This window comes from Chelmon rostratus, chromosome 1 (assembly GCF_017976325.1).
Source record: "Chelmon rostratus isolate fCheRos1 chromosome 1, fCheRos1.pri, whole genome shotgun sequence".
NCBI lineage: Eukaryota > Metazoa > Chordata > Actinopteri > Chaetodontiformes > Chaetodontidae > Chelmon > Chelmon rostratus.
In genome coordinates, this window is record NC_055658.1 from 6,335,508 (window position 1) to 6,359,417 (window position 23,910).

General features: G+C 42.1%; 1 protein-coding gene across 4 annotated transcripts in view; it reads right to left on the reverse strand.

Moving 5' to 3' along the window:
- phkb (phosphorylase kinase, beta) overlaps window positions 1-23,910 on the reverse strand; it is a 91,163-nt gene that overhangs the window by 60,117 nt on the left and 7,136 nt on the right. For all 4 annotated transcript variants that reach the window (XM_041959164.1, XM_041959323.1, XM_041959244.1 and 1 more), the window contains 7 exons: window positions 19,062-19,200; window positions 17,037-17,136; window positions 13,393-13,500; window positions 12,403-12,483; window positions 9,080-9,195; window positions 4,724-4,787; window positions 533-628 (listed from right to left, as the gene is read on the reverse strand). In XM_041959164.1, the coding sequence (XP_041815098.1) occupies window positions 533-628; window positions 4,724-4,787; window positions 9,080-9,195; window positions 12,403-12,483; window positions 13,393-13,500; window positions 17,037-17,136; window positions 19,062-19,200 (704 nt within the window). The remainder of the gene's footprint in view (window positions 1-532; window positions 629-4,723; window positions 4,788-9,079; window positions 9,196-12,402; window positions 12,484-13,392; window positions 13,501-17,036; window positions 17,137-19,061; window positions 19,201-23,910) is intronic.

Genomic DNA, 23,910 nt, shown 5'->3' on the forward strand with positions numbered 1-23,910 from the left:
GTTGGTCCCTCGCTCACGACTGCACTCCAACCTTCCAGCTCCTTAGCGTTAATCTCAAACAGCTATAATATCACTCTGATTGTCTAATTACACTCATTGCCTTGCAAGCTGATGGCAGCTATGATTCCAGACACATTCAGTACAGAGATGTGATCATTTAAGTGTCTGCTTTCTTTTTTTGCACTCCTTCCTTTTTCAGCACCACCTTCCCCCCAGCTCTGCAGCCACCTCACACTTTCCCCCTCTCTTGTCAACACTGAACCATCAATAGTGCAGATATAGGCTGTGTAATGACTTCACCATGAGGAAATGTATTGTTGATTTCCAGATATCCACAGACCTATTGACGTGAGCGTGGCGTATTTTGTTCCATGTGTACGGTTAGCCACATGTGGAGCAGGTTACTAATTTCTGCATTTCTCTAAAATCTTCAACAGAACAACCAGCTAGCTCAGAGCCACTTTAACATTTTTTTTCCTATCTGCTTTATTTGTTGAGTGATTTTAGTAGGTGCACAGATGGATGGACTCACATGTGAGCGAGACTCCCGGGGCAGCAGGGAGCACAGGGTTTGCCTGTTCCTGTTGTGGGCGTCCAGATCCACAAATATCACTGACCATGAACAGCCCTGCAGAGCAAAACACATAACAAAGATAGCATCCCAGTCACAGCTGAACTATTCACCCTGTACAAGCACAACAACAGCACACAGCCTCATGTTCTGCAATTGCACAGCAACAAAAACGCACAAAGATGCTCAACAACTTCTCGATCATTTATCAGAAAAACAACATTTGACAGGAAAACGGCTAAACGGCCCACTTTAAAGCTCCCACCATCACACCTCTCACCTCCGCACATCAAAACACGCTCTTATGCGGTGAAACTAGGCTGATATTTTTGGGCTGCACATGTTTTTGTGCAGTGTGGGAGTGCTTGAACAACAGTTGAGAGCCATCCTATCACTTCAAAAGTCCCAAAGTGTTGCTACCACAATGCAGTAGGCGATGTCCGTCCAGAGCACTTAAATCCCTTGTGAAGGGTCGCGAGGGGCGTTCATGCTTTTACTTGATCAAACCTCTTCTGGTTTGAAAAAAGCTGGTCCAGTCCACTTCATCCATCCATCAGCAGCAGTTACATAAAACCAACTGAGTCACTCCTGCAGCTGCTAAGCAGTTTCTAATGTAAGTCAAATGCATTATGTATGAATATTGCCAGAGTCTATTTTTTTTTCCTCCAAAAACACATCTGGTCAGGGCTTTTAGTCAAATCAGCAAGCTTTTCTGTAGCAATTTGCATAGTGCAGTGGATTGCTGGCCACCAACATGAGCACCTGTGTGACAAGCCAGTGAAATGGCCCTCTGAGGGAAGCATTTCCTGGTGTTATAGCAGAGGAGAGTAAGACAGCCGAGCAGACAAAATCAATGTTTTTGCCTTGGATGTGTGCTCCTTTGACTGTGGCTTCCTTTCGTGGCCTAACATTTTCTTTTTAATAAAACTGAACAGTCCAAACAGTCTTTCACGTGTATTAATCCTTCAGTTCCACTCAGAAAACTGCAATGGAAAAATTATTGACACCACACACACACACAATATTTTTTGTCAGCTAAACACAGTTTTTAAATTATGAGATGTCCATGTAAAACCTTGACTTGGAACATGAAGGGAAAAAAAAACAAATCTTTTATAGACACATCTCTGTTTGCAGACAAGAACAATGTCTAAGAAAAGAAACATTTAACAAATAACATGAATATGTAAATATATGAAATCAAAGAATTAAAAACAAACACAACAGCTAACTAACAGTCATTTAAAAATAACAAAAAGTCATAGAACCTGAAATAGAGAGCTTGTAGAACTCGATCAGACTTGTCTTGTGTTTGTTTTTGGAGTGACGGACCTTCTTCTGGTTTCCTACTTTCACAAGAAACATGAGTATTTCATGCTCCCTCCATGTACACAGCCGTTACTGTGTTTACATTTGTCATTCTGAGTCATTATTACCAGTCACAGTAGTATCACACTGGATTTATCTCATTACGACTGCATGTTCATCTAAAACAAAATCCAAAAACAAAAATCATACTGGTATATTTCATCCAATTAAAATCATTGTGTTAAATGGCAATATTCATTTCTGGTAAAAAAAATAAAATAAAATAAAATAAGGTTCTGAAAAGTGCAGTGCACTCTGGAGATTGTTTTGGGCCTAACACATACTTAATAGAACTGCTAGAGATGCAAGATATCAAAAAAATGTGTTCTACCAGTTGGCAGAGAAAACCATTAAAGAATTTAATTAAATTAAACAGTTATGGAGAGCTATGACCTGCAGTCCTTAACCATTATGGGCAAACAACTGCCAACGTAAAACAAAAATCTGGAAGATTTTCAAGTAAGCATTTTGTTCTCTCTCCCTGTTCCTCCACACTAAACCACTTCCACATTCCAACGATGTGCTTAGCATATGTCCCTCTATTGTAAAAAGGTGACTGTGTAACAGGAGTCAATTACAGGCCACCATAATCTGCGGCAGAAAATCATCACTGTCACTGCTATCATTATGGGTTGACTGGACGTAGATTATGTAAGACCCTTTCAAAGATCATAATAATACAATGTACATTAACTTGGCACCACTTTCTGCGCATTGATATGCCTGAATTAAATTCATAGATTTATGTCAGCATAGAAAACAGACACACAAAAACACACACACATACAGACAAGAATTACCAGCTCACCGCTGTGTGTCTCTGCCAGACTCATGTAATATATGCAGTGAAGACTTGAAGGAATTGAATAAAAGGTTTTTTTGTTTTTTTTTATGAAATGTCTGTATCGACAGTATTGACATGTATGATTCCAGTGAGTTATTCCCAGTGAGAAACATGTTGTCTTCACTCAGAGCCTATTTTTCCAGAGGAGCACAGAGGACTGACAGAGAGCTTCATCACATGGTGTAATGACAATCACTGAAGATCAATATCAGCAGAGCCAATGAGCTACTAGGCTTCAAATATGGATGTTGCTGCAAATAAGCTGCACATTGTGAAACATGGATACTTCACACAAACATGTTCAACCCTGCAGCACAGAAAATCTACAACCAGCACAGATATATTACATTTTATCCTGTGAGACAATGTGAGAAATTTGCCACAATTTGCAAATTAATTCTTGAGTTTTGGCCAAAAACATTTGGTTTCCTTGAATTGACCACCAAATTGTAATCAGTTCAACCTAGAGTCCAAGTGAACATTGTGCCAGATTTGAAGAAATCCCCTCAGGGCGTTCCTGAGACATCATGTTCAGAGATGGACAACCTGAAAACCTGAGAAATCCCTGCTCTTAACTGGCTGCGAATTAGGTGACAACGTCAAGATATAAAGTGGAACCTGTTGGGATTTGGTTGTCCAGCCATGTGGTTGCAGCTCTGTGAATTTAATGACAGGCTTTAAAATTGAAGGACCCTCCTCTCGGCGAGATCAATTTAATCCACAGGGTTTATTGTGTCACACTGCAAACCTGCTATCTTTGCATCCATTGTGTGAGGTGGAGAGATCATGAAAAAATCAAAAGTTCACTAAGGTGAAGGCTGTGTGTCCATTCATCTAGTACAAAGGCTAAATGTGACACACACCTACAAGAGTGTGCAGCGGGTGTAAAATGTGATAGCGGAGTTCAGAGTGTACTGGATGTTCCGGTTAAAGGGGTTGGGGGAGTTACATTTGGTGTTGGAAGGATGAGAGTCAGCTGGGAAATCAAGATTGATAGAGATCATTAATAAGCAACTGGCTGGCTTGTAGAACTTCCATTCCCACAGAGGGACAAGACACCGGATGAGACACACACCCACACTGCAGTGGCCCCAGCATGGATCATAAAGCAGCCACCTCTATAAATTGATTCTTTCAACCAGCTAAGCTCGATGAGAAAATTCATTTCCAGGCACGGTTAGCTCTCATTTTGCAGCTGATCAGAAGAGAAAAACAAACAGAGACTTCAATACACAGACATCTTAACAGCCGCGCACAATGATCAGAAAAGCACTTCAAGTTCAGATGTAGTAGATGGCAGGAGTAACCATTACTGACGAACGCCCAAGTGGAGAAAAGAGAAAAAGATAATAGGAGGGGAAGCTTGCTAAGTGCATGGCTTCATTTTCCAATCCATTAGCAGGTGTAATGAATGTCCCTGTTTTTCCTTTCCTCCACACACGCACACAGAAAAAGAAGCATATTCACTAATGGACACTGCGAGGGCGATTCGTAGGGAAACCAGGAACAAACATCAACTGTGGCCATCGATCAAAGTCTGTAGAAACACAAACAATTTGCTGAACCAAACACAAACATGGTAAATGAATCTCCTGTTGGCCAAACGTCCACTTGGAGAAATAGTCTGGCATCGATGACAGCAGCACTAATTATGCTGATGCTGTCTAGTTGTTAAAGCGGCCGTGGCTTTCCATAAATTCAGCCAGTGAGGAAGCTCATTCTTCGCACACAGGATGGTGGCACTGCAAACATCAAGCACATCCCGCTGATGTACGGAGCTGTAATGGGTCTGTGCAGATTTGAATGAGAAAATAGGCCATCTATCTATAATACAATCTTGTCCCGTGTGACACGATTAGACAGGAGACGTACACACGTGTGTCGTGGCACTCGTATGAGGAGGAGAAAATGTGCAAGGAGTGGGTGAATTATTCAAATACCTGGTTTCCAAACAGGTTGAATCCATTGATGGCCTCCAGAGCAGCTTTAGCAAGGCCAACCGAGCTGCAAAGATAAGAAACACTGCGAATTACACAACATACCACAATAAGCAGATTTCACTGACATTAATGCACTATAGGGCAAATGTGAATGAATATTTTCTCATAAATGTGATTCTGTGATAAGAACTATAAGCGTCTATCAACTGTCAGAAGCCCCCCCTTAAAAAAAACTAAAAAAAAAATACTTATTCAGAATCACACTTGAATCTTAAACTGTTATCTGTTAGAATTCAATAAAGCTGAAGGCTCCAGAGACTGTGGTCTACTGTAGATAATGGATCTCTTTAATAAAAGCCTTATACTGAATTTCACACCGGCTGGCTACTGTGATTGCAATGTAGACTAAATGTGAATCAATTTCACTGTCATTTTGTTTCTCTTTCTAGCCTGCCAAGATTTCCCTACAAAAGAAAAGGAGGGGGGGGGTTTGCCGGAAACTTGGCGATGACTGGCGGCAGATCTGCTGATGTATCAAAAAGCATTCAATACCATTAGTGAGGCCTGAATCAATGCTTAAAATACAGAGGATGGCTTGCTAATGCAGCGCTGAGAAGAGCTCTGCTGAAACTGGTTCTGTATAACACACACACAAGCGAGCCTGTCAGCACCTCGCACAGGGAGAGAGGAAATCTGATGCTTTGTGGGGAAACAGGAGGTTAAAAAATGATCAGCGGGATCAACACTGCATCATGATGCAACAGTTTCAGCTGACAGTTGGATATAAAGAGTCGCATGATGAAAATGTTGCTGCAGACTCTTAGTCCGTGAACTCACACTATAGACTTCTGATAATCTTATGAACCATGTGAGAAAAATATACACTAAGGTGATCACAGCATTGATCTGAAAGGAATCAAAGTCACAACATCATCAAAATACAGCGACCTAATCTAGTGACCAAAGACATGGTGCCCCCACACTAATGAGCACCATGCGATGTGGTTTTCAACTCCAGAAAAAGCAGATGGATTCGGATGGAAGATTGGGGGTTGTTTTTTTTGTCAAACAGAAACAATGAAATCTACATTAATTGATATTTTTGACCACTTGGTGGCAGTGCAATAAGCTGTGAAAGCATCTGAAGCATTATTTTTTCTTATATTTGTTGAAATTTTCTTTACATCCCAACAGCAATCAATATATCAATAAGCCCCTCCAGTCATTTCATCCAAATGAAATGATGCCTACCTGTCCATCTACCTATGTACCCGCCTACCTGCACACACACATTGCACATGGGGATTTTTTGTGGTTGGATACTTTCAAAATCCAGCTTCCTCTTGCTGGTTTCCCCAACATTACCAACTTCAGCTTAAGGCCATACAGTATCATCGTCTTGTGATGATGGTGAAAGTGTCATCCAGAGCAAGATGAGCATTCATTTGGAGTCACGTTCCAGGCAACCAATCAATCAATGTAAGCCCAGCACTCTCTCTGCTTTTAGCTCTGATCTGGTTTCCACCAACTCCTGAGAGAAACATCTGGTTCTTTAGCCTCTAACTACTCGGTCTTCAGTCAGGCAGCGGCCGACTTTGCCTGGTTGCTAAACCGGTATTGACTGGTTATGACACACAGTCCACATGGTCGGGATGTGACATACAGAACAGTAACAGGAACATTCAGTATCTTGCAGCACAGTCAGACTGATGATGTTAATATGCTCTGTTGTAGACTGAATTAAAAACTGAATGAAGAATTAGGCTGAAATATTTATGAACATGGTTTGAGCGCAGTCCTGTTTTTATAATTGTCGTAAGATTACATTTAACTCATCATCAAGTTGAGATATTTCAAGAAATCCTGACGCTTACAAGATTAGACATGCTACTTTAAATAAAGCAGCTCCAGTCTAGCCATTCGAATGGCAGCAATGATGAACAGGAGGCAGAAGCAAATAAAATGAATCACTTGATTTGATATGGATAAATGAGTACTTGCCAAAATGAATATGTTCTTTCCTGTTCTTTCCTGCAGAGCCTTTTTCTGCCCACTGGCACTCTGGGACTACAAATGTTCAATTTGATGATTTAAACAGATCTTATTTACATGGAGCCATTCTGAATCTGCCCCTGCTGCAGTTCACTGTTTGCATACAGCATGTTAATTAGCATTATGCAACGACAAGTATAAGCTAGCTCACTAATTGTGGAAATCCAAAGCATGACCTCGAGGGGAGGAAATACAAGAAGCGCGAGGCACAGTGCTTCTTCACTACATCGAATTTGTTATCTTTTGTTGAGGACATTCTGGCAAGCTGCTGCCAATAGCCTTGGATTGTTGGAGAAAGAAAAAAAACATGCTTCCCAGAGATAAGCAATGGCAGAAATTGAGGATCTTTATCAAGACACTGAGGGCGAAGACGGAGGCCAGCTCGACCTTGGATGGTAAATCAGTTAAGAGCGCAAAACAAAAACTGCAATCTGAGTTCACTGGCTAAGGGCAGTCCTGGTATCTAGCACGTGGTCTAAAATACTTCATAGCACTGAATAGCTCAGACTGTTGATCCATTACATTTTCCCTCAATACTTTGTGGTTTGGATTAAGTATGGGGGTTAACTATGAATTGTTGTTTTATTACAAGTTAGTATTTATTTGTTTGTTTGTCACTTATTTAATATCAATAATTTAATTGTGTGTGTGTGTCTGGACTGAGCATTGCCTGCGATCTCGGCTCACCTACGCCTGCTCTCAGCCACCACAGGTGCAGCCGCTCCCCGCTCACACCCAGACCTCCTCACCAGTATTTGCCAGACTGGTGTTCTCACTAGCCTGGATCATCTCCTCGAGGCTGGAATCTGCTACCTCAGCCCAGCTCCAGTCCACCACCTGAAGAAAACGCTGACTCGCTGCACCCACCTGCCCGCTCCTCCCTTGGATTGTCTTAGATCTTGTCTCTTAGGACTTTATCCAGACTTTTGTGACAATTAATCTATTATACTCCTCCAATACTTTGGAGTTCAGTCAGTTATATCAATTTGTAACATAAATGTGAAGCACAGCGAAGTATTGGTGTATTTACGGCTCTCATGTCCCTAAATTGGCCAAAATAATTGATTTATGCTGCTGTTGTGTTGCAGAGTTCAACTATAAGTGTCACATGTGTGTTAAAGTTTACAACTACATAGCATTACACTCTCCTTGTTTTGGATCTCTTTTGCAACGAGACTGTGCGACTAACTGGTTTGATGAGACACAGGGTTTTGTTTCGGCAGCAGTTGTATATAAATAAAATGGATGAAGGCAGACTTTTCTATTTCTATTTCTATACAGCAGCAGCCATTTTTGCTAATTTGCATAAATGCTGATGTTGCTTGTATTAATACGCAACTCTTTGCTAACACGTTATTAACTCCATAAGATGATAATATGTGACAAAAAAAGCAAGTAATGCAGATTAAAATATCCAAAGAGCATCTAATTGATTCACTGGTTTTAAAAAGACAGCTATGATTTTTTGAGGAAATCATTTCAGAGATTGAATTTAAAGAAGTTACAGAACAAACACACAAAGGACCAAAAGCCTGGCCAGCCCCCTGTTGTCCTGTGGGGCCCCTTAATACAAGCCTGCTAGAAATTTGCAGCCATGGCAAATAAGAGTGGAAGAGACAAATATCTACATATATGTAACATCAATCATAACAGCTTTTGGGCCAGAACTGTGTGCATCTCTCACGCTTTCATACATCCTGCAATTTCATACATTCTATAGCTTGATACCAGGATAACTACAAACTTTATGCCCCTGTTTCTCCCCTCACCGTTATCTCACACCATTTCTTCCTTCTGTTACATCCTTCTTCCTTCTCTCCAGCTCCCCCTCTCTCCTTTCTTAACTGAAAGCATTATTATATGATTACATCACAGACCATACGCAGAGGGTTCGTTCGGTCACAGAGGCATTTAGCAGTCTCTCTTGTTGCTGTTGGTACTGATTGTTTACTTCAGCTTATTGTTGAGCAAAGTTTCAACCCCTGTGTTAACACACCCACACACATCCTGCACCATCACGGCCGACAGAACTCAACGAAAGCTAGCACGCAACATTGAGATTTACAGCATCACACTGACTCGTGACAGTGTAATCTATAAAACACTCTCTCTCTCTCTCGTGCTGTGCATGTTATACATATGCCCCTTCTATGATTAAAACAGGGAAAATAAGGTTGGAAATCAGCCATTCCTTTAAGGACACTGTTTCTCTCAGTAACAACATGTAAATACCCACATGTGCTACAAACCCTGGAATGCACATTTACTTTGCATATTTTGTCAGCGGTTGAGCTTCAGACTGACCTTGAATGCAGCTCAGTGCTGCCGTTGTTGTATTTACTGCCTCTCTCCCACATCCCGTAGTCAGGGACCCTGTAGGCTCTTTCCACACAGAACACCAGGTTCTGGATGAAGGAAACCTGCACACAGAAAGAAGGCGTGAAACACAGAAAGGTGTAAATGCAGAGAGCTGCATTCACACACAGTAATAGAGACAAAGAGACACACACATGCACTGATAGACCTAGTGCTGCAGGTTTCCAGACTGAGACATACAAACACAATAACACTGTACACGATATACGCCGCTGCTACACATGCACACAGGGCCTTACACACACTTACATACATATACCGCAATGGGTGACCTTTGATATTGATTATGGGTGAAGCGTGTAACTCCACCTCTCATTATAAAGATTAGTAAGGTGGACAAGAAAGCTGATTCCTCATTAACGCTCAAGGTCAAACCCATCCCGCAGCTACAGACAAGATGTAATTAAATAGTTAAGGGTGGCAGTATGTGAAGCCGTAGCTTCATTGTCAGCTGCCCATGACACGACACTGAATGGACACATATCATGTCATCCATTTACAGCATTTTAATCATCGCTTGTTCATTACAGACTCTAAAAACTCATCGGCAGCGTCCTTGAATTCATTACCAAAGAAAACAGTTGCCTTGCGAGCTTAAAGTTGGAACTAGCAGAGCTGGGGAGTTTCTCGTATCATCTGGCCCACACAGGCTGTGGAGAGAGACACTGTGTCTACAGAGACACGTCAAAATCAATGGGCACACCTAGAAAAAACTGAAAAGGAGAGACATAAAATGTGCGATGCCTTAAAGGCCTTGAATCATTAAAAAGACCTGAAAGTAGCAGTGCTCGTGTGTGCGCGCCTGACTGATGGGAGATTAAATCGAAAATGACAAAGCAGGGGAGAGAAAAGGAGGGAGCGATGAGAGAGCGAAAGAGAAGGATGGAGAGAAGCAGATACAACCTGTGTAGGACTTAAATAGGCCAGTCTGTGAAGGAGGACAGGGAAAGAGGGAGCAAAAGAGAGGAAGAGAGAAAGAACGGAAGGTGTTTGCTGCTTCCCTCATTTGGGGTTTTATGAGTGGAGTGATTAACGAGGGGAACTTTTTAGTATCTTAATGGTATCTTAATGAATGTTACTGCCCACTGGCCAAACAAGCCTCTCTATCTCCCTGCCGCTAGACGACTGTCCCTGCCAGTTCTGCCCCCTTTCTTCTTTTGTGTTTTTTGGAGGTGGTTTGCACGTATTTGCAGAAGCACACTGCATGTGCTGCTGCTTTCACCCATGTGCCAGCAGCACTCACAACTGTGTCTGAAATGCATACACGTGTATTACATGAAAAAACAAAGGCTGCGATACCGAGACGCTCCATTTCATGCTGCACGAAACTGAAAATGGTATCTGGAAGGAGGTCGATAGTGCATCTTCTCAGAGGACATGCAGCAGCCTTTCTATACCACCTCAAGAAAAAAAAAAAATACTGCAATGCAGCTTCCAGCTCAGTCAAGTAAACACAAATGGACCTCACAAGCAGTGACAGCTAACAACAAACTCATAAATGATACAGTAATGTGATTAGTCCAAATGAAACGCTCTTCAGACAGCGTTCAGTGGGAACATGAATCCCTTTTCCTCACTGGATCTGATGTTTGTTAATAGAAGGTTGGGGATGGGGTGCGGTGGGGGTAGGTGTAGCCTGCTTCAGCTTGAATTATACAACTTAATAGGCAGTGTTTAAACATGCAAATAAAGGCTTCTGGGCAAACAAGCCTGCCCTCATAAAAAAAGTTCTTGTGTCAATTTGTTTGCCATCAGCAGTGAGAAATGGAGAAAAATGAGAGGTTATTAGGGAGGCTTCTCTGTAAACAAAGTGAAGCCTGAACGCACTAATTGGTTAGTGGCAAAATGTTTTACCATGTCCTTACTTTCTTAAGATAAGCCCAATCTAGTAAACAAATGGATTCCTTTACCAGCGGCACAAATTTCACCGCTCTGTGGCGGTAAGTAAAGCTGTGAACGAGCAGACTATAAAAACAGAATTAATGAAGTTCCAATTGCTCCTCAGGGCCGCACAATAAACAGCACAGCGTGTAAACTTAACAGCCAAGTCGCCTTGTTGTTTTATTAAGAGCCCAGCATGAAACATACAGGAAAGTGACACCGGTCAGATGCATCAAACTCTGAAGGAACCATTCAAAGCAGCTTTGCAGCAACAGTCTTGCTTGGTGTGCTGCCAAATTAGATGTTACTGGTTCGATTCCCAGGAGGACATTTAAGCCTCCACAATGAAATCATCTTAATGTTCCCCCGTTGAAAGTCAATTGAGCGGCTCAGCAAAAATATAAATGTGAGCCGAGCTATAAAAGTGAGATACTGCCCCCTGATCCTGCATTTGTGTCGGCTCTGGGATATCTGTAGGGGATTTAGGGTACATATAACTGGCTTTAGAGCCCCTTTGGTCTTACTTTGCAGCATCTGGTTAAATCTTCAGAGAACAGCATCACCTAATTCAAGATTTATGACTCTCGTTAGGTCCCATAAATTATTTTGGAATAAACAAGTTTTTCAGTGATGCATTTTCACAATATGTGTTTTCGTGTGCCTGCATACAAACGAATAAAGAGCAAAAATCATTGCTCGTAACTATCAGAATTCAGTGTAGAGATGCTTCTAATCATTTTGCCGAGTCACGTACGGAGAGACATGATGAAAAGTCTACAGCTACGCTAGCAGCTCTGTGATTCTGTGCTGAACCTGATACTAGACATTACACAACTAAATGCTAACGTGCTAATGACAATGATTACATGCTGATGTTCAGCTGATGCTGATGGGAATCTCATTAGTTTTGCAGGTGTTTGGTCATAAACTAAAGCGCTAGACTAATGAAAATTTTGATCTGCTGGTGGCACTATAAATGTCAACTCATGGAAATCCTATTTCAGTCCGGAACAAAAATAAAAATATCAAAGCACGGCTTCGAAATGTAGCAAAGAAAAAATCTCAGTGGCTATTTCACATGTAGTGTAACTGGTCTACAATCATTGAAAATCTCTAAGCATATGTATTCTAAAATATGTACAGAAATGTAATATTCAGCACATTCTGCCTGGGGTAATGAGTTTTTGTTCCATGTATGGTTACAGTATTTATATATTAAATAGGTTGCTTTAAACAGTCTGGACTGAAGATGAATACTGATTGCTGCTAGTGGATTAGCCAGGAAATGTCAGACCAGTAAACAGGCCGGGGCTTAAATCCCTAATGCCCAGAATCGATCACTTTGGCAGTCATTTTAGTGTCTTGTTTACCTCATCAGTGTTGTAAATGATCTGCAGGCCGGAGCAGATCATCTCCACCAGGTACAGCAGAAACAGAGAGACAGCATCGATCTGCAGCGATGACAGAGGACAGACAGAGTAGATGAAATGCCATTTAAAAAAAGGACTGCCACTTGTTCATTGTGTGATATTTCTAAATAGTGATTTCCTCCAAGGCGTAGAGACTGAGATGTGAGCTTTGTGTTAGCGATGGGTATCATCAATAATGCAATTTACTTCAAGGTAAAGTTGTTGAGGAAGAATTTACAGCCAAGGAATTAATGGATGTACATTAAGTGTTTAACATGTTTACAGCTTGGATGACTTTTTATTTGCTGCAGACGTTATTATTTAGATTTTCTATCAAGCTCTCTTGATGTATTGGCCATCCTTCACTAGGAATGCATTCTCCCACCAAACGTCACACACCAAACTGACCTCTGTCGATACCATTGACAGAAGAATACATTGTTTCAGCGCCACTTTAATGCACACCACCTCTGAGTCAACTGAGTCGAGTCAATTCTCCAACCAGGACGAAGAAATGAAACATTTTTAAGGGCATTTTTCCATGACACTCAAAAACCAAACAGATATCTAATGGGTTCATCCGATTGTTCATTCATTTTTAGCAAGGTTTACTTCTCATTGAGTTCCTTCCTTGACCACAGCCAGTGAAATCATTTTCAACATTCTTACGTCAGATATGCGTCCAGAGATGGAGCATCAGAGTAGCATGCTGGGATTTTACTCCACAGTCTTCATAAAAGACTATAAAGTAAGTCTCTTTAGCCTTAAGAAGCCTGCAACTGTTGCAGATATAATTGTCCCATCCAGACATTTTATTTAGGTGGACAGCTGGTAATGCACAAAACACACACATATACGGCGTGTACATGCATGCATGTAAAAACTTTTTCTCATTTTATTCTTTCAAACGAGCATTGTCTCATTTCTGCATTTGTCTGCGCGCTGACTGACCTGCAGGTGGTGGTAGTCGCTGTAGGAGTGCACCTCGTCGCCGGTGTCTACGTTGAACACTGAGTGCAGACACTTGGAGGGGCTGGGGTCCTGTTTAAACTGCTCCACCTGGTAGAGAGGTGCACGGAGACGGAGAGGGACGGATGAAAGGGAGAGGTCAAGGGTAAGCCGGGTCAGAAAGAGAGCGGGAGAGTCATTTCCTCTCCAAAGGCACAGTATACACAGTGGCACAGCCTTGAACACATTCAAAAACACATATATGGGAAAGAGTAAAGAGTAAATGCACAGTTATCTCTGCTTCAGTATTCTCTCTGAAATATTCAACTGAAATTTCAACTTTCCCCGTTTAAATTTCATCTGCCACTTGAAATTCTTTCAGCGCTTCTGTTTCAACTGCACTTCAACTGACTCCTCAATTCCTTTCAGATCTTTTACTGCAACCAGTTTCGGTGCTTAATATGGCACCTGAATTTTTTTGTTTGGAGTACCACTTCAACTGCTTTCGGTGGTTTCACTTCAGCCAAAGCTTCCACACCTTCAAGTTCAGCTTTATCTATCACACCCATGGAGTTCAAAAGCTGCAAAGAATCGTGTGAAATATTGAAATATTTTTTAATGCAATGTTTCTTCAGAACATCGAGCCATTTCAAGCTAGCCTGAGGTCCATACAAGCTTTTAAGTTAGTACCTCCAGTGGATTTATAACCGCTAACCCTGACATTAAGGCGTTTAACTCCCTGAAATACAGGACAGCATGAATCCATAAACACTCCAATGACACATTCTATGCATAATCTGTTGTTTCTATATTACATTTATAAAATAAACTACATATTGTAGCCTAACAAGGTCTGCTCTGAAGCAGGCAAGGGTCAGATTGGCAACCGCACGATGTCTCGGTTAATAACAGATGCACAACTGAACAACATGTTAGCCGTGTGTTGCGTTCAGTGGTGTGTGTGTGTGTTTGCTACATCGACTCGACTGCACACCAAATTATGGCTGGGCCGCCAGCCCCATCGCGCAGAGTTATAAATAATTGGCCCTTTGTCCCATTTTTGCCTCGTTTGTGTCTCTTCCCGCCACCTCTCTTGGTGCTCTCTCCATCATCAAGCCCCCCTCGCTGTCTCCATTTTTTTTCTCTTCCCACCTCCTGCCTTCCCTCTCTCCTCACTTCCACCTCTCTTCTCCCAGCGCTTTCTATTATTCACTCTCCTTTTTCTCTGATGTCCCTCTTTATCTCTTTTCTCAGGTTCCTTTTTCCTCTTGTTCTTTGCTGTGGCACACTACCTCAGCACACCTTTCTCCCTCCCTATTTCCCTGCTAGTCAGGTCATAGTGGAGACCCTCTGTCCCACTTTTAAAACTGCTCCACTTCCTGCCATCCCAGAGCGACTAATGTGAGAGTGTTAGTGTGTGTGTGTGTGTGTGTGTGATAGTAAGTGAGAAAGCAACCTCTGTCAGCAGTTAACAATATGTACTGCTGTTCATGTTTCTATAAAACCTACTTCTGTGCAGAGGCCTCTCTGATTGTCGCTCCAGGAGGTAGTGGCTCTACTCTCAGGATACTCTGAGAGGCCAAAGACCTTGCTTACTGTTTCAAGTGCTGCAATGTGCCAATATTAGCTTCAAATTAGTCAAACTCATCAATGCCTGCTGCGCCAAAGTAATAACAAAGCAATTATTCTATTGCCAACGCAAAACTCTTGAATGTCATTAAACAAAATTATGAGGCTGTTCCTTGTCATTCCTGGTTGCAAGACCAGAGACAGAGACACATTTGATTTGAAAGGATAAAGCCAGAGTACAAAAGCAATGAGTTGGAAGACATCACCACATAATTTGACAACTTAAGTTGAAATCTGTTACTTTAAACCAGCATTAATTGATTTTATGGCCTGTTTGGGGCAGTGCACAATACAATGATATATTACCACCTTATGAAATTGATATGGCAGGCTAGTTGCTACAAATGTAGCAGTTATGGGGCAGCATTTGCATTAACTTGGATTTATGTTTGTGTTATCGATGTAAGTGCAATAGCCACTCTCCTGTTAGCTCTGTTTTGGTCTCTACCAACTCCTGTGAGAAATAAGACTCAGGCTCCACTATGTTCACAAGCAAATTTCTAACTTCGTCTGACATTTGGTGTTGGGCAGGTAGCATACTGTGAATACAGCAGCATAGCTGTAAAAACGAACCAGGACAGTAAACTGGTGGGCTGTGAATCTGTAATAATGAGTTAAACCGTGCAAAAATGCCGCGCAGAGCAAAGGGATTGTGCAGTCGGGTGATAATTTCGTTTCTTTCGCACTCCATGCAGTTATTTGATCCATTGTTGATACAAAAAATACTGATTAGAGCAGCTTTAAGTCCACAAACTTTGAGTCTCCAGAAGCGAAGAGGTCAGTAAAATGATGCTGCAATAGCAAAAACGGTGGAGCTGTTGTGGAAGATTGTAGACACTCAAAGTTGCTGGAAAAACTGCCAGGAAGAAGGTGATACTACTACACTGAAGAAATGTGGGGAGATGAAGGGTTTTGGTGTCATCTTGCATGTATTCAGAGCAGACATTTTCTTTAAACAAGGAGCAAGGAGCACGTTGTTAGCTAGGGATGCTAACAGTGTTGTTTGCAGTATTAAATTTACCTGGTTGTGAGTTTTTATCTGGTTGTAAACATTACGTTCATATACATCCAATATGCACGAGCAAATATATTTTCTGAAAATGTTCAAAATGACAACATATTTCATTAGTTTTCTGTCCAATATCCAACCAATGCTGACTTCCTCTTAACTGAGTGTTTTAGTGGCCTAAACCCGACAACATGTTGGACATAGGACATGGGGTCTCCGGTGCCAAAGTCCAGTGCTGTTGGCTGCCTGAGAAAACAACAGTGTTATAACTCACTTCCAAACACCTCAGTACAGACAGACAGAGGGGCCCAGCTGCTATATTTGCTCTGTGATATTTGCCCAGCAGTGGCCTTGTGTCACGTCTCCATTAAAAATGCCATGTTCTCCGTAAGTGTTGGAGACAGGGCGGTAACGAACGCCGCTCTGTGTAATTAACTGTGTAAACGCAGCTTTGTAATTAAGACACAGAAAAGCTCTCCCCTAAATTAGGTCGTCAAGGTCGAAACAAAATGAAACAGAATGGCTTTCAAAGGCGAACACTGTGCACATGCACGTACACAGTGACACGGCAGGGTGCTCTATTAAAAGAAGTTGTTCATGAGGAGCGAGAAAACAGCATACAGAGGACATAGCTGTTTCTGCTCTAGGTACATAAAAATGGTGGCTTTTTTTTTTTCTAATTTTCATTCACGGCCCACTCATGTGCATTCATTAGGTTTCCTGCAGCAACTGCGGTGTGAAATTTCCCCCCTCGGAGCAGAAGTCTTTGGCAATTAGCAGATTGCTGGCTATTAAGCCTTTAGGACTAAGGTAACTGGCTCCCATTGTCATCTGTTATGATATAAAAGCAGAACCAGGTCTGTCCAGTGCTCCAGCTCTGAGAGGCTTTGATGAATAGCAGCACAGGAATATACCTTTGATCTGTCGTACGGTGTGTAACTGCAGGGTGCTTTTATGCACACGTGCAGTGTGGAAGCGGGAGCCGGGCGGAGGCTGGCTAAAAACTCACCTTATCGGCCTGTCTCATGTAGCAGTAGAGGATCCCTCTCATGCATTTTATGGCAGAATGCTCCAATTCATGGGTCCTCCCCATATCGTCATCGATGCGTCTGCAGGTGTAAATGCAGCCTTAGTCAGTGTTGATCGCATGGATTGAGCCAGCGATGTTTTTAGCACAATGCAGATTGTGCTTTGTGCCACAATGCAATTTTTAAGAGCATAATCTTAATAAGGTATAACTCAAAAGTCAATCACTTCTGGCTGCAGTGGCCACAGTGGGAGTCAGCACGTTGCTAGTGGGGCTGGCAGGTCTCAGACGCACATTACAAAGGTCACGCTAACAATGGCTTTGGGTATCGACAGAGGAGAGGTGAAACTTGTTTAAATTTCAACGGTACACGGTACATTAATCACACTGTCGTTTAGATGTGACCCTCCGCATCAAGACTGATTGCGGGCAGAGGATAAAGGCAGAACTTTTCCTCTACCGACGTCCTGTTTTTAAGTACTTCACTGGGCATGTATTTCAACCATGTTATATATATGAGGAGATCCAGCACTGATCAGGGGTTACAGTAACATACCCATAATTACAAGTCATCAGGAAAATACAAAGGATTAGAAAACACTAGAGTTAGAAATTCAAATCAGTGCTAGAAGCTGACAACCTGCCCCTTTTAAAAATACAATCAGCTCTCTCTATATATATATATCCTTATCCAGACACATATACATGCATAATAAAAAATAAAATGTGACTCGGTGAGTTGGTGGATAAAACTTCTCATTGTGGTGAGTCCAGTCATTGAATCTCACACACACACTCGAATATGCACACAGCAGCAGGGCGTGAAGTAAGTAATGGCACTAGCCAAGCCTGTCAGATGAGAATTATCTTAATTAAATCCCAGTGACAATTCTGAGGAGGCAGCCATGACTGATGACTGGGATCTGCCGCTGGTCACATCACTGCAGTACACTCTATTTTTACCCCTCTTTCCCTCTGTCTTCCCCCTCGATCTCATTTCTTCTCCTGCTCTTATCTCTCCATTTGCTTCGTCTCTCCCTGTGCCCACCTCACTCTCTAACCCTCTCCCCGTATCCTCTCCTTTAGTATCCCGCTCTGTTTTTTCCCTCCTCCACTCTGCCTCCGTCCTCCCAACCTTTTCTCTCTCTTACTCCACATCATTCTCTCCATCCTTTCACCCCTCTCTCTCTCTCTCTCTCTGTCCTATTACAGACTCATTTTGTGAGAGTGCTCTTTTCCCTAGAAACTAATCACTGAGGAATGCAGGCATCAAGTGCAGGGGCAGTTGATAAAGGAGGTTGAGGCCTTTAGACGGTTTTCAATGGAATTCTAAAGTGTGTATGTGTTTAAAAAGCAAAGGCTTCAAATGACAGAGGCAGATTAGAAATCAGGGCCAGTAAGCTTGAGACAGAAGAGTGTGGAACAAAACTTGAAGTTGAAGAAGAAGGTATACAGGGGGCGGAAAGCTGTGAAACAGTAGCCGTAAACTTTTGTAAGTAAGGAGTCTGGGCTTGTTCTGCACATTATGCCCTGTAAACACTCTGTAAGTGATCTATTTTGGCATTAAGACCAATACTCTCACCTTAGAGTTTGATGAGTTGTGTCTTTTTATTTTTCAAGCCTTTCAAAAACCAAAAAACCCCAAGAAAAAAAAACTGTGTTTGCCTGCTCGAGCTGAGGCTGCTCTCTCTAGCATTCTCTAACATACTACCTACAGCAGCAACTGAGTGTGTTATACAAAGCTTGACAGGCAGGCAACAACGATAAAAAGTGTTGCTCAGTGAACGATCAGTTTGGTGTGCTAACCTTTCAAAAGTGTGGTCAGGTTTTTCATGCTTTCACTCGGGCTCTGGTGAAGTGAAAAGTTGCTTAATGCAGCTTCAGATTACAGCATCTACTGAAGCTGGGATGCGCATTGCACGTAAAGACACGTTCAATTCTGCATGCATGAAACAAGTCCTGCATGGCTTGTCCGCGAGAGTGCATGTGTGTGTTTTGTGTACTAACCGGTACGCCATAGCCAGAGCCCAGGCACCAGCAGCACAGTACAGGGAGTCCCGGACCTTGGCCTCCTTGCAGGTGGAGCATGTTTTGACGGGGAAAAGGCCAGTGGTGGGACTCTGGTAGTTCAGAATGGTTGCCTTGACTAGATAGAGAGAGACAGAGAATCAGAAAGAAGCAGCGGAAGTGGTGGTGCAAGAATTCTTGCAAAACTGTGGTTATTATTTACTCACGCCCACATTCGTTGAAACACCATTAAGAAAGCACCTGTAACACACAACAAGCCGAGTAGCACTGCAGCAAAACGACTCTCTGCAGCGAGTGCAGCTTATTGCACATGGCTGACATGTACGTTTGCTCACTGCTAGTCTTCACTGAGAATGCTGTTTTTGAGAGCAGCATCACTCTCATCGCACCTACATCAATTTCTACCAGATGCATTTTTAATCCTGTTTTTAAATGTTCATGTGTCAGAGCCACCGTGGAGCCATTCCATTCTGTTTTGCTGTGTCCGCTGGGCGCAGAAGCTGCCCCAGAGTCAGACAGTAGCCATACAGTAATGAGCTGGTGGCATGCATTTTCTCTACTTCTGGTCTTTTTTTCTCAGGGTAGTCTGCATTTGTGAAGTGTTGAAATATAATATTTATCCAGCTCCTCGAGCAGTGTTACAGCTGTCTTCTTCTGCTGGCACTGCCTAACCTGTGACCTTCCTCAGGCTGTGCAACTGTTGCCACTGCCTCATCCTTTCCCCTTGGTTCCTCATATACATATTCTGCCTCACAAAAATGTAATTAAATCAAATTCAATTATGTTAAATTCAATAGAGAAAAAAGGTTGGGCAGGAATTTGGCAGACATTTCTTCTTCTTTGATAAAAGAAACAAAAGTTACGTAATAAAGGCACTTGGTGCAGAGCTGCTTCAAACATCTGCACACTGTAAGAGTGCGACAACAGATGGACGCTATTCAAGACGAGCAACATGTGGACCGTGACATGGGAAGTGTGACTGGCTGCAACAGTAGAGGCAAACAATAATTCCTGGAGGAATATCATTTCCACTCCTGATGACATTGTTTTGCTTCAGAATACTGTGCTGCACAAACTAACACGAGTCCGTTAATGTGCACATCATTGTTTTGCAAGGCACTGACAAGACAAGTGTTGTGTACACATACTTCACCTCCAGTTACAGACCTATCTGTGACTCATAACTGCAGGGTTTCTCCAAGGAAACTTCCTCATGTGCTGCATGTTGGTGCCTCAAATATAATCTTTAACTCGACATGTTGCTGCTTGAAAAATGCCTGAGAGAAAATCGTTTTTGATATGAAATACAACCAAAACTAATACTTGACTCACATGAATATTAGCTGACTGACAAAAATGCTCTCCTTCTCCTTCTTTAGTTGAATCTGTCTGCCTGGCTCATTAATCCTTTATGTGACTCAGGTCTGTGTAAGTTAGAATCTATGGCCCCGACCATGAATCTGACACATCAGCAGTGGTAGTAACGGTGCTGTGTATTGACAAATCCATGGCGCTGTCCGTGGTGCTGAAGGAGTAGATGGATTTGTCTTTTTCTGTCAGTTCCATCCTTCTGGCTGTTTCTACTGGAGCTACACTATTCACTAAACTTTAGACTATAGATACTCAATTGTACAGTATATTATACCATATAGTATTATATATATATATATATATATATGGTATAATATATATGATGTGCCCCTTTAAGATCAGCAAGAGGATCATAGAGACACACTGCTGCCTGCAGTAATCCTATAATATTTCTAGGATCATTCGGTAGCATCTGTGCTGCTGAAAACACACCCTAAGAACAAACCTCTGCAACAAAATAAATTAGGGGGGACATGAGTACAGATATAGTTTTTACTTGTGATAGCATGATATTTTGGAGTGACATGGGAGTGGAGCAGGTAATATGACTGAGGAAATTAACCTCTCCTCAACAGCAGGGACTGTTCTCATTGGGCCATCTCCATTGTTAAAAATGAACAAATCACCAGCTGCGCATACATGCAGCATGTCAGTCATTTGTTTTCTGCCTCCACCTTATTTGGAAAACATGGCTTACATATTATGCATGTGTATGTATGTATGAGTATTGTGTATTGTGTATGTAATGTAGTGATAGAGGCTGATCGTGGCTTCCCCGTCTTTGGAGGAGACTGGTGGTGCAGTGAGAGAACAGACTGCAGTGCTTTTCCTCACAGTGTGAATGTGTCTGAATTTAACAGATCGTGGACTAGTAGAGGCTATTTTGTCTAAGGTTTGGTCAAAATTTGGATGGAATTATTTTAACTGTGAGAAAACATTTGCTGTTTCTTCCCATGTCTCAAATCTTTGTCATACACATAAGTACTTGAAAAAAGCCAATTAGATTGTTCTTAAAGTCCTTAAAAAAACAGATCAATACTTGCTGGGATGTAGGTAGACTGCAAAGTAAGTTAAAACTCCTGCTGTACAGTGGCAGCCTCAGGTACTGTAAAGGGAAAGTACCAAAATCTATTAATTATTTAGGTGTCACCACAGCGAGTGGGAAGCTCTGTGAGCAAGGACATTTCTTTGGCAATGCAGGAGCCATTTTTCATCTGGGGTACATGACTGTGGAAGTCTGACTGCACTCAATGGATGAGCAAAGATAAACTAAGATGGTTCAAGTTCACCAAAGTTCATGCTCAGCATTAGTTACAGAGGACAGAACAACGGATGAAAGCTCTTAATACGAACAGATCGGAGCCCTCCAATAATATATGCTGAAATATTACATACTCAAACAGAAGGCCTCCGGGAAAGTAATTTATCTGCTTCACACACACGTGCACACACACACAGGCCCGCACACACACACACACACACAGGCACACACCCGAACATCCTCCACTCCTGCAGAGGTCCCCTCACTGATGACTAATCTGTCTGGAGGGATCACTTCATTTTTCATCAGAACATTATGTGGGTGCAAATGAAGGGGACATCCATTCTGCACTGCCATTTGTTACAGAGTGAAAGAGAGACGGAGGAGAAGAGTGACAGAAAGAGAGATGGAAGGAGACAGAGATGAGTGAAAGAGAGATAGAAGAGGTGTGTGTGTGCAAGAGGAAAAAAACAGGATGTGTGTGTGCATCTGTGAGTAAATAGAGTGAAAGTGATGGGCACTGTGTATATGTGTTTGTGCATGTGTGTGTATTGGTCAATTGAGGCCAACAGTCAAATTGAGAGGAGGTTCATGGGGGAATTAGGCAGGATATTAATAAACCTCTCAGGTACTCCACCTCCAAGCATCACACTAATTAAGTGGACGCTTACACAGGAGACATGAAGAAGTAGATTTGCATCACTGCTAGTCTCAGGACATCCTGCTGGCCCGTCCTTTATGTAACCCTTCACTTATTAAAGTAACAGTGTTGCTATGATGTGACCCATGTGTGAAGACAAATATGCTTACTGGTTCATTGTTGTAGCCTTGTAAGGACACTTGGTGTCAACACAGTATGTGTAAACACACATGCTCACAAAAACACACACACGCACGCATGCACTCACACACAGCAATCCCCTCTTGATTCATCTGAATTGTTAACCAGTAATAGGACAGTGCCTTTGGGTATAGGCTAATTTTGACTGCGGCTACATTAGTGGTAGAATGTGAAGCTGTATCGGTCATCACGCTCCCCAGAAACAACTGAATCACACACTGGTTTACCTCAAACTGCCATCTGTCTCCTGAACCACATGTAAATGAAGAAACTGTGGTCAATATATTATCTGTTCTTGAAAGGCCAATCTGTCACGAATGTAGGTGTTCATCACTTGTGCCAATTTGCAATTCATGATAACTCAAAATGGCAATGATTAGGAATATTAACTAAGCTTTATATCATCGATGAGCTGACCACTGTGCAAACATTGCCCATCACTGGATAACATCATTTCACCAAAGAGAACCATGATGATACATGGCAGGCCTTGATGAAGTAAATAAAAAAGGAAGTGATGATAAGTATGCATGTCTGCTCATTGGTCGAACAATGCAATGCATAGGTCGAACAAAATGTATTTACGTCGAATGTATTCACAAAAAAACAGACCAGGATAACTTGAGTTGAGGCGCTCTGATACCGCTCAGCTGGGAAGCGTGAAGGACTCAAGGTTTCTTCTTCTGCTGTGGAATGTCATCATTAGACGCAGAACATAAAAGATGAGAGTGTGGAACGTTGTTCAGGCTCTGACTGCAAGTTTCTCTGGATGCAAATCAACTGTTGTTGGGAGTTTTCTGCCTAGCCATCCATCAAGCTAATGTCCCACTAAATCAGCAGCTAATGTCTCAGACGCACACAGTCTGCTCTTTCACAATGGGCCATTTCCCTGCACCGACAGAGTGGAGAAAATGAGAGGAGATGATGAGAAGGAAAAAAATACAGAGAGATAGATTGAAAAGAGAAGAAAATAGAGAGAGGAAAGCTACAAGGAGTAAGATGATATCTGTTCGGTGGCACAGTGAATGCTACAGGAGAAATGGAAACACACTCAAACCAGTGTTAACAATAACTTGTGCCCACTCTTCCTGATGCTGTCGTAATGCTTCCTGCAATATGACATCTGTGACATGAGTTACTATTGAATGAAAAACTCATGCAATGGCTACAACAACCCACAAAAACGATGACAGAGTAGAGGCAGCTAACAAAGCCATGTCGTTAATGTAAGAGAAGAGCTAAAAATGCTGATGTGCTTTTTTTTTCCGTCAATCTCAGGTAACCAAGTCATGCTGCATCACAAGAACTGCACAAGGAGAGGATGGAGTCAATGAAGTCTGGTGGTGCATGCTGCC